General features: G+C 40.5%; 1 protein-coding gene across 1 annotated transcript in view; it reads left to right on the forward strand.

Annotated features, from left to right (window-relative positions):
- The window catches only part of NFE2L3 (nuclear factor, erythroid 2 like 3), a 35,207-nt gene extending 22,052 nt beyond the window's left edge, over window positions 1-13,155 (forward strand). Inside the window, exons 2-4 of the mRNA XM_038557145.1 lie at window positions 6,892-7,062; window positions 10,713-10,796; window positions 11,463-13,155. Coding sequence (XP_038413073.1) covers window positions 6,892-7,062; window positions 10,713-10,796; window positions 11,463-12,695 — 1,488 coding nt within the window. The 3' untranslated portion in view covers window positions 12,696-13,155. The remainder of the gene's footprint in view (window positions 1-6,891; window positions 7,063-10,712; window positions 10,797-11,462) is intronic.
- Window positions 13,156-14,677: the final 1,522 nt, after the last annotated feature.

Raw genomic sequence — 14,677 nt, forward strand, 5'->3', positions numbered from 1 at the left:
GAATTGGCTTTCTGACATTGAATTGTAATCCAGATTTTGTAACTCTAGGAGAGAGGACTGTTTCTGATTCTTTCTTTTGAGGTGAGGTTTTCCTTCTAGTCATTTTGCTCAGTGCAGAGTGGCCAAAAGCAAGTTGTATTGGGAAAAGGAGAAAAAGAGAGGAGAGAAAGAAGGAAAGAAAAGAGAAAGAGAAAAAAAAAAAAAAGGAAGAAAAAGAGAAAGAAAAAGAAAAAGAAAGAAAGGGAAAAAAAGGGGTGGGGGAAGGAAACAAATCAAAAAGCAAAACAAAAACAAAACAAAACAACAACAACAACAAAAAAAAAAGGAACCACGGGGAGTATCTTCTGATTCTGTGTACTTTAAGTCCCTTGGCTTCCCCTGGAAATTGTCCGTCTAGCTGGTCTTCTGGGGGAGGGGCCTGTTGTGCTGATTTTCAGGTGTTAGCAGTTGGGGGAGCTGCTGTGCCCCTGCCTGGTGCAGGGCTCAGTGGGGGTTGTTTACCCCGTGAGGCCCCTGGAGGAACAACCCCAGTGGCGGGGCCAGCTCTGCAGCCCTGGATTCAGCTCCGGCAGGAACTCTGGAGCTCTCGGTCTGCAGGGCCTGGAGGCTCCGGGGCGGGGCCGCTGCTCTGCTCAGCTCGGGGCAGGAGCGTCCTCGCTGTCCTGGGCCCTCCCAGCCTCTGCCTGTCCCGGGGGAGGCCGGATCCCGGGCTGTGTCCCAGCGCCCTGTGCTCCGGGGCCTGCGCTGTTGGATTCGCGCTCCCGCCCGGCAGCCCCCTCCGCGGAGCGGCGCCCAAGCTCCCCCGAGCTGCTCCCGCCCCGCAGCCCCCTCCGCGGAGCCGCCGCCCGAGCCCCTCCGAGCTGCTCCGGGTCCCGCCGTGCGCGCTGCAGCCCTTAGGGAGCTCGGCGCACTCTCCTGGGCGCGCAGTTGCTGTTACTGTCCCCGGGAGCCCGAGGGCATCCCCGCCCTCCTGGGTCCTGCTCCAACTCCCTGCGAGCCCCTTTCCGCCCGGGAAGGTCGGTGCAGCTCCTGTGTCTCCGGGACGGGGCTCTCCTGTCCTGGGGACACTCGCCCCGGCCTCAGCCCGGCTCCTCGCGGGGCCCCTCCCCCTTGGAGGCCTTTTGTTTCTTTACTTCTTTTTCCCCGTCTTCCTACCTTGGTAGAAGCGCGAACTCTTCTCACTGTTGCATTCCAGCTGGTCTCTCTTTAAATCTCAGGCCGAATTGATAGATTTTCAGGATAATTTGAAGGTTTTCTAGGTAATTTGGTGGAGACAGGTGATTTGGGGACCCTACTCTTCCGCCAGCTTGCCCCTCCTCCCTACTACCCTCTTCCGATTCTCCCCCACTCTCCCTTAAATTACTGCAGTAGCCTTCTTACTGGACTCCCCACTTCTACTCTTGCATTTCTGCAGACAGGATGGGAGAAGGGGAGTAAAAATGATCCTGTGCTGTTAATAATAAGAAAAAAGACTAATACTCCAATACAAAAATGGGCAGAAGCCACAAACAGTTCACAGAAAAGGAAATACAAATGCTTTAAAGCTTGTGAAAAATGTTCAACCTCAGTAAGAGAAAGTAAAATTACAGTGAGATACCAATTTTCAAATTGGCACCAAATTGGCACTTTTATCCACTGTGGGTAGGAATTTAAATTATCACAAACATTTTTGAAAGGCTACTGGATAGAATCCATTAAATAAAAAATGCACATATCTATTGACCCAGCATAAATCCTAGAAATTTATTCTGTTTGCACATGCATACAAAGATGTAAGGATGAGGACGTTTTAATATTGTTAAAAGGAAATATTGGAAACAAGTATCCATCATTAAGAAGCTAAGGAAATACATTATGGTAACAGGCACGCGAGTACACTGGAGGTTATCTGTACCTTTAGTGCATTCCTCTTTTCACATGGCTCTTCTCTGTTTTTTCAGATTCCATCAAATACCCATCTCTTCTGAGAGCTCTTCCCTGGCCACACTCTAAAGGAGGTCTCCTCTTTTCTTCTTTCACTTGCCATCACTTATTTTGTAATTAACTTTCTTCCTCCCTTTAACTCTTAAGGGGCACTCTGAATGTATTTTTTCCCTATTGTAACCACAGCATCTAGTATAGTGTTTGGCACTCAATATGTATTAATTGATATTTATTTATTTATTTATTTATTATTTTTTGGTATTTATTTTTTGGTATTTATCTCTTTCTGGCCCAGAGCTTCCAAAACTCTTGGTTTCCTAAAAATTAAGAACAATGGGAGCATCTTTTGCTATACTATTTGGTCTGTTGTCCTCAGTTCTTAAAACAGCTCCAGAGCCATAAAGGCAAAAGGCATGTCTTGTTATTTATAACAAGCCCCTTGCAACCACTCTTGATTTATGTTAATGAGGTGACTTTTGAAAAGTCCTTAAAGGTGGGATGCCAGGGGAACCAGCCAGATGATTAGTGGGTTGGAACTTTTCGCCCCTACCTCTCAGACCTCTGTGGAAGCAAGAGCAACTGGAGATTAGTCCAGTCACCAATGGTCAATGATTTATTCAATCATGCCTAATGAAACCTCCATAAAAACCCTGAAGGATAGGGTTCAGAGACTTCCAAGTTGGTGTACATGTGGAGGTGTGCAAGAATGGCATGCCAGAGGGACACCTGGGTGGCTCAGCGGTTGAGCGTCTGCCTTTGGCTCAGGTTGTGATCCCAGAGTCCCGGGATAGAGTCCCACATTGGGCTTCCTGCGTGGAGCCTGCTTCTCCCTCTGCCTGTTCCTCTCTCTGTGTGCCTCTCATGAATGAATAAATCTTAAAAAAAAAAAAAAAAAAAAAGAATGGCATGCCCTGCATGTGGAACTTCTATGCCCCTTCCCATGTAACTTGCTCTGTGTACCTGGTTATAATATTCTGTAATAAAATGGTAACCTAGTAAGTAAAATGTTTTCTGAGATCTGTAAGCCACTCTAGCAAATAAAATCCAAAGGGAGGGCGTCGTGAGAATCTCTGATTTATAGCCAATTCTGAAGCACAGGTAACAACTTGGACTTGGCATTTGAAGGGAGGGGAGGGAGTGGACAGTCTTAGGAGACTAATCTGTGGGATCTGACGCAGTCTTCAGGGGAGGTAGTGATAGAATTGAGTTAAATTGTAGGATAGTCACCTGTGTTGCAGAATTTCTTGGTGTGTGGAAATGCACACCTCTAGTGTCAAATGAAGGAGTGTTGTAAGAGAATCAAGAGTAGACCAACCAAGAGCTTTTTCACGATTATTATTGAACATTATTCTGGAAGTATAACCAAAGCAAGTAAGGCAAGAAAATGATATATGAAATGTAAATGTTGGAAAGGAGAGATGAAAACCATAAGGCAATTGATAGTATTGTATACTTTGGGGAGAAAATAAGATTAACAGAAAAAAAAATTAAGATTTTATTTATTCATGACAGAGAGAGAGAGATTAACAGAAAATTTAATGGAAGAATAATTCTGGGTCAACCTTTTGCTCTTGCTTTGACCAAAGTAATTTTGTCATGTACAGATTTTTAGGGCAACTCATTAGTGAGATATAATTTCAAACTTTAAAAAAGTTGTAAGAATAGTATATATCCTTTACTCAGATTTACCTGGTGTTTGCATTTTGCTCCATTTGACTGTTCTATTTTGTAATTATAGCTACCTATCCATCTACGCATAATTTTTGTTGTGAAACATGTAAAAGTGAATTAAAGACATTTTGTCTGAGTACCCAAATACTTTAGTACCTGAACACGTAAAAGTGAATAAAAGCCATTTTGTCTCTGAGTACCCAAATTATCAAAATCGGGAAACTAATGTAAATCTAAGACTATAATCTATCCGTATTCACATTTTATCCATTGTCCTGGAAATGTCCCATATAAGACCTTTTCCTCCTGGATCAGCATCTAACTCAGGATTATACATTGTATTTAGTTGCCAAGTCTCTCAGTCACTTTTAGTAGAGAAAAGTTCCTCAGTCTTGGATTTCTTGACCTTTAGATTTTGGAAGAGCATCAGTCATTTGCTTTATAAAATGGCCCCAATTTTTAAAAATTTATTTTTGATGTTGCCTTGTGATTGAGTTGAGATTATGAATTTTGGACAGGAATACCACAGAAGTGTGTATTTCCCCATCAAGTGGCACATTGATTTTATTGCCATTTTGTGATGATAGAGTTTACCTCTTGGCTGAGGTGGTTTGCTATGTTTCTCTTGTAGTGTCCCTATTTAAATGTTTCTCATCAAACTGTTTACTCCCTAGTTTTAGCATCCATTAATGATTTTCTAGCCCCTGTCATTCTCCTTTATTTATTAGTTGCATTCTACCTTAAGGATTTCCTTTTTCTCTCATTTACTTATATTCAGATGGACTTATGGATTCTATTTAATTCATTTTATTTAATTAGTTAGAAGATAGGGCTTTTAACCCAATTTCTGCTTCTTGTATTGTTTATCTTCCAGCGTCTTTAGGAAAGCCATTACTAAAGTCTCAGTTTTCCCCGAAGTCTTCCCAGACTAAAGCTTACTTGGTTTCCTATCCAGGCCTGTATTAGCTGCTTGTTCCGTTTTGTTTGTGTAATGTTAGACGTAACGTACTCTTGTGTTTGCAAGTTCATGTTGTGTCCATATGTACTGTATTAACTCACATACTATACGTTAATGAAAGGGAGCTTGCTTCGTGGCTCTAAAATAGATCATAGAATTTAGAAGCTCCTGTGCCCACCAACAGCAAATTCGTAAGTTAGCTGCCTCAGGAATCCAGAAGTTTGAATTTGATTATCTTCAGGCTTAACAAAAGAAACTTTGCCTTGGCAAAAGATAGACATTAAAAGAGTGATGACCAGTCAGTCAGCTTTTCCTTCCTTCCCCAGATTTAGATAGCAAACAGATTTGTAATTGCAGGAAAGATTAAAATAAAACAATGGCAGCTCACCCATTGGAAGTGGATCGCTATCAGAATCTTCAGATGCTGTGTCTGGGAGCTCCTCTATTCAACAAATACCTAGTAAGGGTCTATCATGTGGCAGGTCCTGGGCTAGGCAGTGGGCATGCAGGAGCTAAACAGAGCCTCTACCCTTAAGAAGCTAGCATTCTATTGGGATAGAGAACATTCAGCTGATGCTAAATACTATGAAAAAAAGCGAGGGAAATACAGTGCCTTTTTATAAAATAAAAGTATGATGGTAATATTTGAATAGAAACTTGAAGCTTCAAAGCCATGGGTGAGGGGGTGAGGCAGTGAGCAGAGAGCCCTACGTCAAACGCAAGCTGAAAGGAGAGTTTTTGGTGTGCCTGAGGGTGAGCTGAAGAATCAGCCAAAGACAAGACACCTGGGTGGCTCAGTGGTTGAGCATCTGCCTTTGGCTCAGGGCGTGATTCTGGGATCCTGGGATCCAGTAATCCAGTCCCGCATCCGGCTTCCTGCAAGGAGCCTGCTTCTCCCTCTGCCTGTGTGTGTCTCTCATGAATAAAATCTTAAAAAAAAAAAAAAAATTCAGCCAGAGAGAAGTGGTTGGTGAAGTAGGATAATAGAGAAGGTACCTGGATGCCAGGTAAGAACCCGTTTTCCAGAAGGAGGGAGTAATAAGGGAAATGTGACTGATGGGTCTGGTAAGGTGAGCCTGGAGAACTGTCAACCTGGGGAGACCCTGAATAGATGTTTCAGAATTCCCACTGGAGTAGGTTCAAAAGAGAGTGCAGGAGTCCAGATGACTCTCTGGAGGATGATGCTCTAAAAGGAACCAGAACAATGGGATGGAATCTAGAGAATAATATGGGACATCAAAGGAGGGAGAGATTTTAAAGATGAGAGGTTGTAGGTTAGTAGGCTGGTGGGAGTATCTCGACAGGAAACCCTAGATACAGAAGAGGATAGAGCAGCAGCAGCAGTGAGTGTCCTTGAGCCCTGGAGCTGGTTGTTGGTAGAGACTGAAGTAGGAACAAGAACAACTCTGCTGCAGGAGGGAGTCAGTTAAGTGAACAGAGAAGTAAAACCAAGCGGTCCACTAGCATGTCAGCTTCCTTTTTTAAAGGTTTTCTCTCCTTGTTTCTGGCATCTGTATGTTTTATCTTTCTTTGACCTTCGTGTGTTTTTATTTATTTTTATTTTTTAAATTAGCATTTCTCTGTTTTAGATTTGGAGGTGGTGCTGCTTAAAGAAAAAATTAAAAATAGGTCTTTTGAAAGAGTTTGAGAGGCCCTGTTATTGTTAGGCAAACATTGCATGCTTTTAATATAAGTATCAGTATACCAGTGTATGTTAATGGTTAACTCTTAAGTTTCCAGTTAGATTAAAAAGTAGGGTTCATCTGGGTAAGCAGTTGAAAATACCTATGGAGATTCAGTCTTAAGTTTTGTTCGCTTTTTTTAATATCTTTTTTCTGACTTTAAAAGTAACATTTGTTGTAAAATATTCAAAAAGCACAGAAATGTATAAAATGTAGACACTTTTTACCCAAACTTCCCCAACCTTATTTACCTTTCAGAAAAAAACTACAATTAACACTTTGTAATAATACTTTCCAGACTTTTCTATTTATATATATGATCACTGTTGCTTCCAGCTTAACTGATCTATTTTCAACAGAAAACTAAGTAAAAACTGCCTGCTAGCAACACTGATTCCTAAATATGATCAAATTTGTAAGTAGTTTAAACTTAGAGCTTTATAAATTCTGCATATTACAACAGCCAGTGTCTTAGTGAGTTCTTGGGCCTTGTTTCAGAATTAACTCTTTAATACTGAAATAATGCAATGCCAGTCGTAGCTTTTGACTTGGGTTTTTTAAGATCACTGAATAAAGTATAATGCAGTTTTAAAGGTTGTTTGACTTATTTGGTGAAATATGGATTTCTACTTAGTACATTTTGGGATACTTTTATAGGGGAGTGAAGTACTAAGAGAGAAGCATGAAGCTGTGGATCATAGCTCTCAGAATGAGGAAAATGAGCAAAGAGTATCATCAGCCCAAGAAAGATCACAAAAGAATGAAGAAAGTAAAATAGCAAATAATCCTGACTGGGAGGCAGAAAAGCCCACTGAATCTAGCAATGAGGTAAGCACATCAGAATAGCTCGGCCTTTTACCATTTCGGCTATAAGGTAGAATTTTTTAAGATCTTGAGAGAAAGCATGCACATACATACATGGTGGGGAGGGGTAGAGGGAGAGGGAGATGATGTGACATGTTATCAGGCTTGATCCCAGGACATTGGGATCATGACCTGAGCCGAAGGCAGACTAACCAGGTGCCCCCGTAAGGTAGATTTTGGTTTTGACAATGTGTTGATAAGGAGTTTCCCACATAAGTGCCCTACTGTAAGCAAATCAGATATATGAAAATACGTATCTTTTATAGTTGTGTGAGTGGCTTTTTGATTTACAAAGGAATCAGCCCATCGAATTAGTTGTCTCTGGTTAAACTCAAGATTGTGTGTGTTGTGGGGCGGGAAGGAGGTACTGTATGTATTACACACAAACCCCTTCAGGAAGTTGCTAGCAGGTTTTGTTGTGTTTGCTATGGCAATGGATAAAGAGGTGACTGGCTTACTAAACCCAGGAATTCTTAACCAGACATCTGCAGGGGCACCCAAGCTGGCTAGGTCTGGGATACTGAGGCAGAATAACTTGAAGGCAAATTACCCCTCAATACCAGCTGATTCTTGGCCTCAAATCCTCATTTAGTCTCCTGGTAGACCATTCTGAATTCAGGAGCCCGCTTTGTATCTCTGGCCAGACCGGGTGGGACAGCCTCTTTGGCTCCTCTAACCATACCCTTTGGCTGTGTGAAGAGGTTATAGAAAGATGAATGACAGATTCTTCCTGCAGCCTGTGTGTCCCTTCCTTCTTTCATATGGGCCCTACTCTGGTTTCTGGTCACCCCTGCTGACACCCTAGTCCACAAGCCTGGTAAACACACACTCCAAAGACAGACCTGAAGGTTCCACAGAACCTTAAACCAGGGCTCGCCCTGATGGTCCTCTCAGCATGACTTGCCCCAGAGAACCACATGTTTATATTTAACATTAAATTTTAGAAGAATTTTAAGAAGTGGACTTTAAAAAGACTGACCGTTTCTTGGCAATCTAAATTTCACTCAAAGTATGGAATACATCTTGTGGATTAACTGTAAGGATTACGTAGTTGTCCATTTTTGTGCAAGATCTATACCCAGCTAAACAAAAATAATAAGGCCATTGTATTTAAAAACAGTAACAAAGTTCTTTGAAACCAAATGTCTGAAAAATTATTCTCTATAATCTTAAGTGTAGTGGAATAATTCTGTTGCCTGGACTTTAAACAGATGTTAAGGCCCTCAACTAGAAAGCAAGTATCAACACACCTAATGAGATTCTGAAGAGAGGGAAAGTTTTGTTTGTTTTTAAGAGGTGAGGGCAGGTTTAAGGGAAACCAAGAATAAGGAAACTCTCGAGGACAGTCATTATCCAAATCAAGGCAGAAGGGAACCTGGGAAGAAAGGGAGCTCAGCTGTCTCTAAGGCACATCAGTCCTTCCTCTCATCTTAGCCCTTTGTCTCCTGTGGATCTAGCCAGGGGGCTGGCTCAGTAGGGGCACTGAAGAAGGGAACAAGCACAGATTTAATGAAACAGATCTGTATATCCTGGAGGATCAGTCCATAATACACTTAAAGCAGAATAGACTTTGTACCTTTCCATCAGTTCTAAATATTAAGGCTTTCTTTTCTGCAAATAACGTTACTTACCCACAATATAGGATTTTCACAGGAATCTAGATTTGTGCTGGTACTCCTCACACACTTATGGCCATCTACAAATTTTGGTCAGTGCTTGGGCTGGGACTAATGACTCAAGTTTGGGTCAGAAATTAACAGTCAAGTTAGCAAATAAAGTCTCCAGGCCACTAAGAATGTATAATTTACTAGTAAATGATGACATCTTACCAATTCAGCTTAGGTGGTCCTGTAGCATCCATAGACACAGAAAGCCTTGTATTTGTATTAATGGGCCTTGAATACATGCCTTCATAGAATGCAAGGTACTTGGTGTAACGAGAAACCAATTATTTGTATACACTAAAAACTTGCAAGTTTAACTGGTCTGAATCCTCAAAAGTGGAAACCCTAAAATACAAAGTTAGGGGAGGGGAATGTATCAGGAATGTGAACCTGCTGACATGTAAAGCTAAAACCCCTATGATAAACCAAAGACAGAAAGTCCTGGATAAAAGTTTTTAAGTGCATAGCAACTCAAAAGCAAGAATGGCAACTCTGTAGACAAAAGCAGCAGAGGCAATGCAAATCCAGAATTTAAAAGACATCAAAATTTAAGAAGCCACAGTGAAGGGATTGTATACAGATGTCATGACAGAGACTGGAGTTGAACAGATGAGAAATGAGGTATTAAGCCCATACGGTGGGGTACCTAAGTACCTAAGTTCCCCCACGTAAAGCTCAGGATTTATAAAGATTCTTCTGTTCAGGAGATGGGGAGACTAGTGCAAGCCTAGACACCACCTAGGAGACAAGAGCAGTCTATCCAGCCTTAGAAATCAGAACCTCAAAGACCCTGTGTTTGATTTAGAATCTGAATCCACACTACCATTACTATCAGGAATCCTAAGCCAAGAAAGCAAGGTGTACAAAATGGTATAAAAACTGGTCCTTGGAGAGAAAAACAATTGTTTTAATAGTTAGCTGGTAACCCTTGGTATGTGGGATTCCTAAAGAAAGTTACCGAGAGATAATTTTTCTTTTATATTTAAAGATGAGCTTAAGACAGAACAAGAAAATCTAAGTTATTTCTAATAGGAGTCTCAGGCTAGAAAAGGATGAAGGTGAACCAGTCTTCAGAGTGTTTATGGCAAAATATTTTGAAAATTAATTTTAGGACTCAGATTAAAGGAGTACAGAGTCCCAGGCAGAGTAAATAAAAACAAATTAAATCCCAAATACACCAATGTGAGACAGAGTCTGAAGGGGGTGGGGAAAGATTGGCTATAAAGTGACAGACTGACATCAATAGCAATACACCCCTTAGTGCAAAACACAAAGGGGAAACATTAAACCGGATAATCATAACAGATAAATCCCTATTTTAAGCATAAAAGCAAATAATTCCAGTTTACAAAAACTGAGTTTACCCCTGGTGGAGCCACTCTCTAAAAAAAGCTGTCAAACGAGTTATTTCCTTAAGAAACAAACCTGAAGGCAGGAGATGAAGCAGTTAGTGAAACTGGCAAAACATTTTGGTAAATCTAAATACATATTTGACTTGGAAAAAAATCACAATTTTGTAACCAGTTGGAGAATCAGCCACAGAAGGGTAAAAATAAGGTGGAACTAAGAATATTAGCCAAAAATATGGAAAGATGGTTAAGGCAAGAATGGGGGAAGAGTTTGGAGTTAAAAACCCTTATTTAGGAGCACCTAGGTTGCTCAGTGGTGGAGTGTCTGCCTTCAGCTCAGGTCGTGATTGTGGAGTCCTGGGATCAAGTCCCAACTCTGGGCTCCCCTGCAGGGAGCCGGCTTCTCCCTCTGCCTGTGTCTCTGTGTCTGTCTCTTACGAATAAAGTCTTCAAATAAAATCCTTGTTTGAGGGATATTAAAATATTTAGTACTGAAAGAAGAGTGTAGAAATTCAAAGTAGGGGTAAAAATTCAGAATAGATAAAAGACCTGGTTATTCTTTCAAGATAAAGAACTTAACCTTAATTTTTTTTTCCTGCAGAGAGCTCTAAATGGGACAGATACAGCTTTCTCTCTGGAAGACTTATTTCAGATGTTTTCATCACAGCCTGAAAATTCATTGGAGGTAATTGGAACCTTAGCTTCTGCACTGATCTGTGAATATATTTAACCTCTTTACTAGGATGACATAGTTTATGACATAGTTTTGAGCAACAGTACTGCCATTATGTAAGAGCACAGATTTAGGATTCCTTTTTATAGAGAAACTTCAGTTTTAGAGAATTAGCTTATATAGATGGTTCCTTCCTCCTCTTAAATGATCACAAGGATATAATCAAATTTATAATTTATCGAATCATGACAGTAAACCTTTGACAAACTAAGGCATAGTTTTTTTTTTTTTTTTTCCTGTGAGCATTTGTCTCAATCATAGTTTATCAGAAGACAACCACCCACCTTGCCTAGACTACTCCCCTGTGGACTTTCTGCCAACAGCTAGGTTGATTGTTCAGTTTATATCTATAAAGCAGCAAGGTACAATATGAACTAAATCAAATGTTTGGCATTTCTAGAATATTTAAAAAAAGAAAAAGCTTCCCCCAAATGTAGCATCATTCAGATTTGGGCTCACATTGCATATTGTACTTGCCTAGGTTTAGTAAAAGTGATTCATAGCTAACTGCTTATTTGTATAGAGGAATTGACAAAAGTGACCAAAGCACTAGATTTAATAGAACTGCTACTGAAATAAGATTACATGTACTAAAAATGGTTTTATCCCCCTTTTCAGGGCATCTCACTTGAAGATACTTTTCCAGGAAACATCAATGATGGCGTGAATTCTTCAATACATCATAATGTAAACTTTAGCCAGGCTATAAGTCAGGATGTGAATCTCCATGAGGCCATGTTGCTGTGCCCTGATAATACATTTAGAAGAGAACCAGTAGCACGGACTTCACAAGAACCATTTCTACACTTAAATTCTCAGAATACCAACTCTGAACAGAACCTTCCGGGAACTAATCTGACAGGATTTTTTCCCCTTGTTGGCAATCAGATGAGGAATCTGACAAGTCAAGATCTTCTCTATGACCTCGACCTAAACATATTTGATGAGATAAATTTAATGTCTTTGGCCACAGGTTTTGATCCAATGGAAGTGGCTCAGCTTTTTGAAGAACCAGACTCTGATTCTGGACTTTCCTTAAACTCAAGCCACAATAGTACCTCTGTCACCAAGTCTAATTCTTCTCACTCTGTGTGTGAAGGTGCTACAGGTTCTAGTAGTGACCTTGAATCTCTTTCCCACCATGACCTGGAAGGGGCTGTAGGAGGCTACTACGCAGAGCCCAGTAAGCTTTGTCACATGGATCATAGGAGTAATTCTGGTTTTCATGGGGATCTTACATTTCAACATGTATTTCATAACCACACTTACCACCTACAGCCAAGTGCTCTAGAATCCACCTCTACATCTCTTTCACGGCATGGAAAGTCACAGAAAAGTAGGAGGTACCTCAATGACACAGATAGAAACTTAAGCCGTGATGAGCGGCGTGCTAAGGCTTTGCACATTCCTTTTTCTGTAGATGAAATTGTCCGTATGCCTGTTGATTCTTTCAACAACATGCTAAGCAGGCACTATCTGACAGATTTACAAGTGTCACTCATCCGTGATATCAGAAGAAGAGGAAAAAATAAAGTTGCTGCTCAGAACTGTCGTAAGCGCAAACTGGACATAATTTTGAATCTTGAAGATGATGTATGTAACTTGCAAGCCAAGAGGGAAATCCTTAAGAGAGAACGAGCCCGGTATAACAAAGCTATTAACACAATGAAACAGAAACTGCATGAACTTTATCATGATATTTTTAGTAGGTTAAGAGATGATGAAGGTAGGCCAGTCAATCCAAACCAGTATGTTCTTCAGTGCAGCCAAGATGGAAGCGTTCTGATTGTACCTAAGGAACTGGTGACCTCAGGCCACAAAAAGGAAAACCATAAGGGAAAAAGAAAGTGAAGAAACTAAAGGTAGAAGGTATCAAACTGATACCTGGTCACAAACTGCTTCAAAGTTTGGCTCAAGTATTATTTCTTCTGCTACTTGAATCAGGGCTACATTTTGAAGCTTTTTATGGACAGATTTGTGGGAAATCTGGGGAAGCCACAACTTTTCATTAAGTCCAACTCTTATTTGCATGACACAAACGTACCAAGAACAGGGTGACATGGAAACTTGACAGTCTAGTCACTTGGTTACCTTTTTTCCTTCCCTCCTAGTAAGCCGGTCGCTTCCAACAGCAAATACTGGATGTAAATTATTTTTAAAACATTTTGGCTTTTGTGACTTGAAATGCAGTGTAGTTTTTTTTAGCACTGAAGTACAGTTTTACAAGTGCTGTTTTTAGCTTTTTATGAATACTCTGAATTGCTTGGTGGAAATAAACTTTAGTTTATAAAAAACATCTTTTCCAACCATATCTACCTTGGATAATTTGTTTTCCACAACATCCACATTCTGGTACAGGGGTCACCTAGCAAATAGGGCAGCATGGTATGGATTTTTTAAGATCAGACTATAAACCAAGGTGCCAAGAACAAAAATGGGTCTAAAAAAAGTTTGTGTCTCTTGTAAGCGGACAGAACAGGGCTCCCTAAATGGAACTACCTATCAAGTTTAATCTGGACATGGACCTCTTTTCCCCCATCCCATCCCCAAAGCCTCACTTAACAATGTGATAACATTTAAAAGCCACACAGCACAACCCAACAGTAATAGGGGAAAACACTCAAGCTCAATGAGCACTTTTCAGCAGTAGGGTATAGCGAATATAGCCCAGACTGTTTGGGAAGATTAATATGAAAGAGTACACGTGTTGTCAAATGTTACTTCTACTGTAACAGTTTACCGTAAAATAGGACAGGTTTACAGAAAGCAGGGTTTATGGAGCCTAGTAAGTGCTTTTAAAACGAGCCTAAGCATTTCTTTTAAGCACTAGATTTTGCTGACAATCCTTCTAAGACATGTTCTGGTCAATTTTGTACAGTAATTTTTTAATGTTCTGGTCAATTTTGTACAGTAATTTTTTAACCTAAAAATCTCTTCAGAGGCTGGCTTTTTCTAAGGGAACAGTCCACAGAATGTGTAACATGATGCTTCACATTTCCACAAAAAATTAACTTCAAATCCACAACTTAAACTTGTTAATACCAGCTTGTCTACTAGTAGCCTTATCCACCCAATACAGGAGACTGGGCATTATCCTCATCCCTGCAACATGAACTATATATACTACAGGTTCAATCATGGGTAAATAGGAACCTAAGAACAAGTACTTAACTGAAGCTTAATAGCTTTAGTCTAAAAGGTATTTCGTGCCATTTTGACAGAAAGGTAAACAAACACACTAGACTCATAGAACCAGTGGCTCAGGAGTGTGTTACCTCATACCACCAGTGTGCTTCTTCTGAATATTTGGTACAGGGTTTACAAATGCAGACGTCAAGGGGGAACAGTCAGGCGAGAGCTTACTCTTAAAGCTAGCTAGCCAGCCCTTGGCTGCTTTTACAGACATTTCTGGTGGGCACTCCTTCCCCTCCTCAATCTACAGTGGGTAGGCCCTAGTTTAAATCCCAGTTGGAACTAGTCTTACCTCCTTTACTTATGGGAAAGTTCTTAATCTTGAAGTCATTCCTATTATAAAGTTACAAGTGAAGAAAGGCAGATTCTTAGCATCCCACTATTCAGTTTCTAAAGAAAGCCTTCACATTTCAAAAGTAGCCATCAACAAGCACCATGTTTAACAGCTGTCACAGGTAAAATTAGATTTTCAAGTGTATGTAACCTCATGCAACATGTACCAAAGGTCTTGGATTATTTGGGTCCCTCTCAAATTGGACTTCGGTTCAGCAAGATCTTTTAGAACCTAGCAGGTCAGAAAACCCAATTTGCACATATCCAAGCTGCAAAACACATCAGCTTACACAAGACTTAAATGCTTT

Source organism: Canis lupus, chromosome 14 (genome assembly GCF_011100685.1).
Source record: "Canis lupus familiaris isolate Mischka breed German Shepherd chromosome 14, alternate assembly UU_Cfam_GSD_1.0, whole genome shotgun sequence".
Classification (NCBI taxonomy): domain Eukaryota; kingdom Metazoa; phylum Chordata; class Mammalia; order Carnivora; family Canidae; genus Canis; species Canis lupus.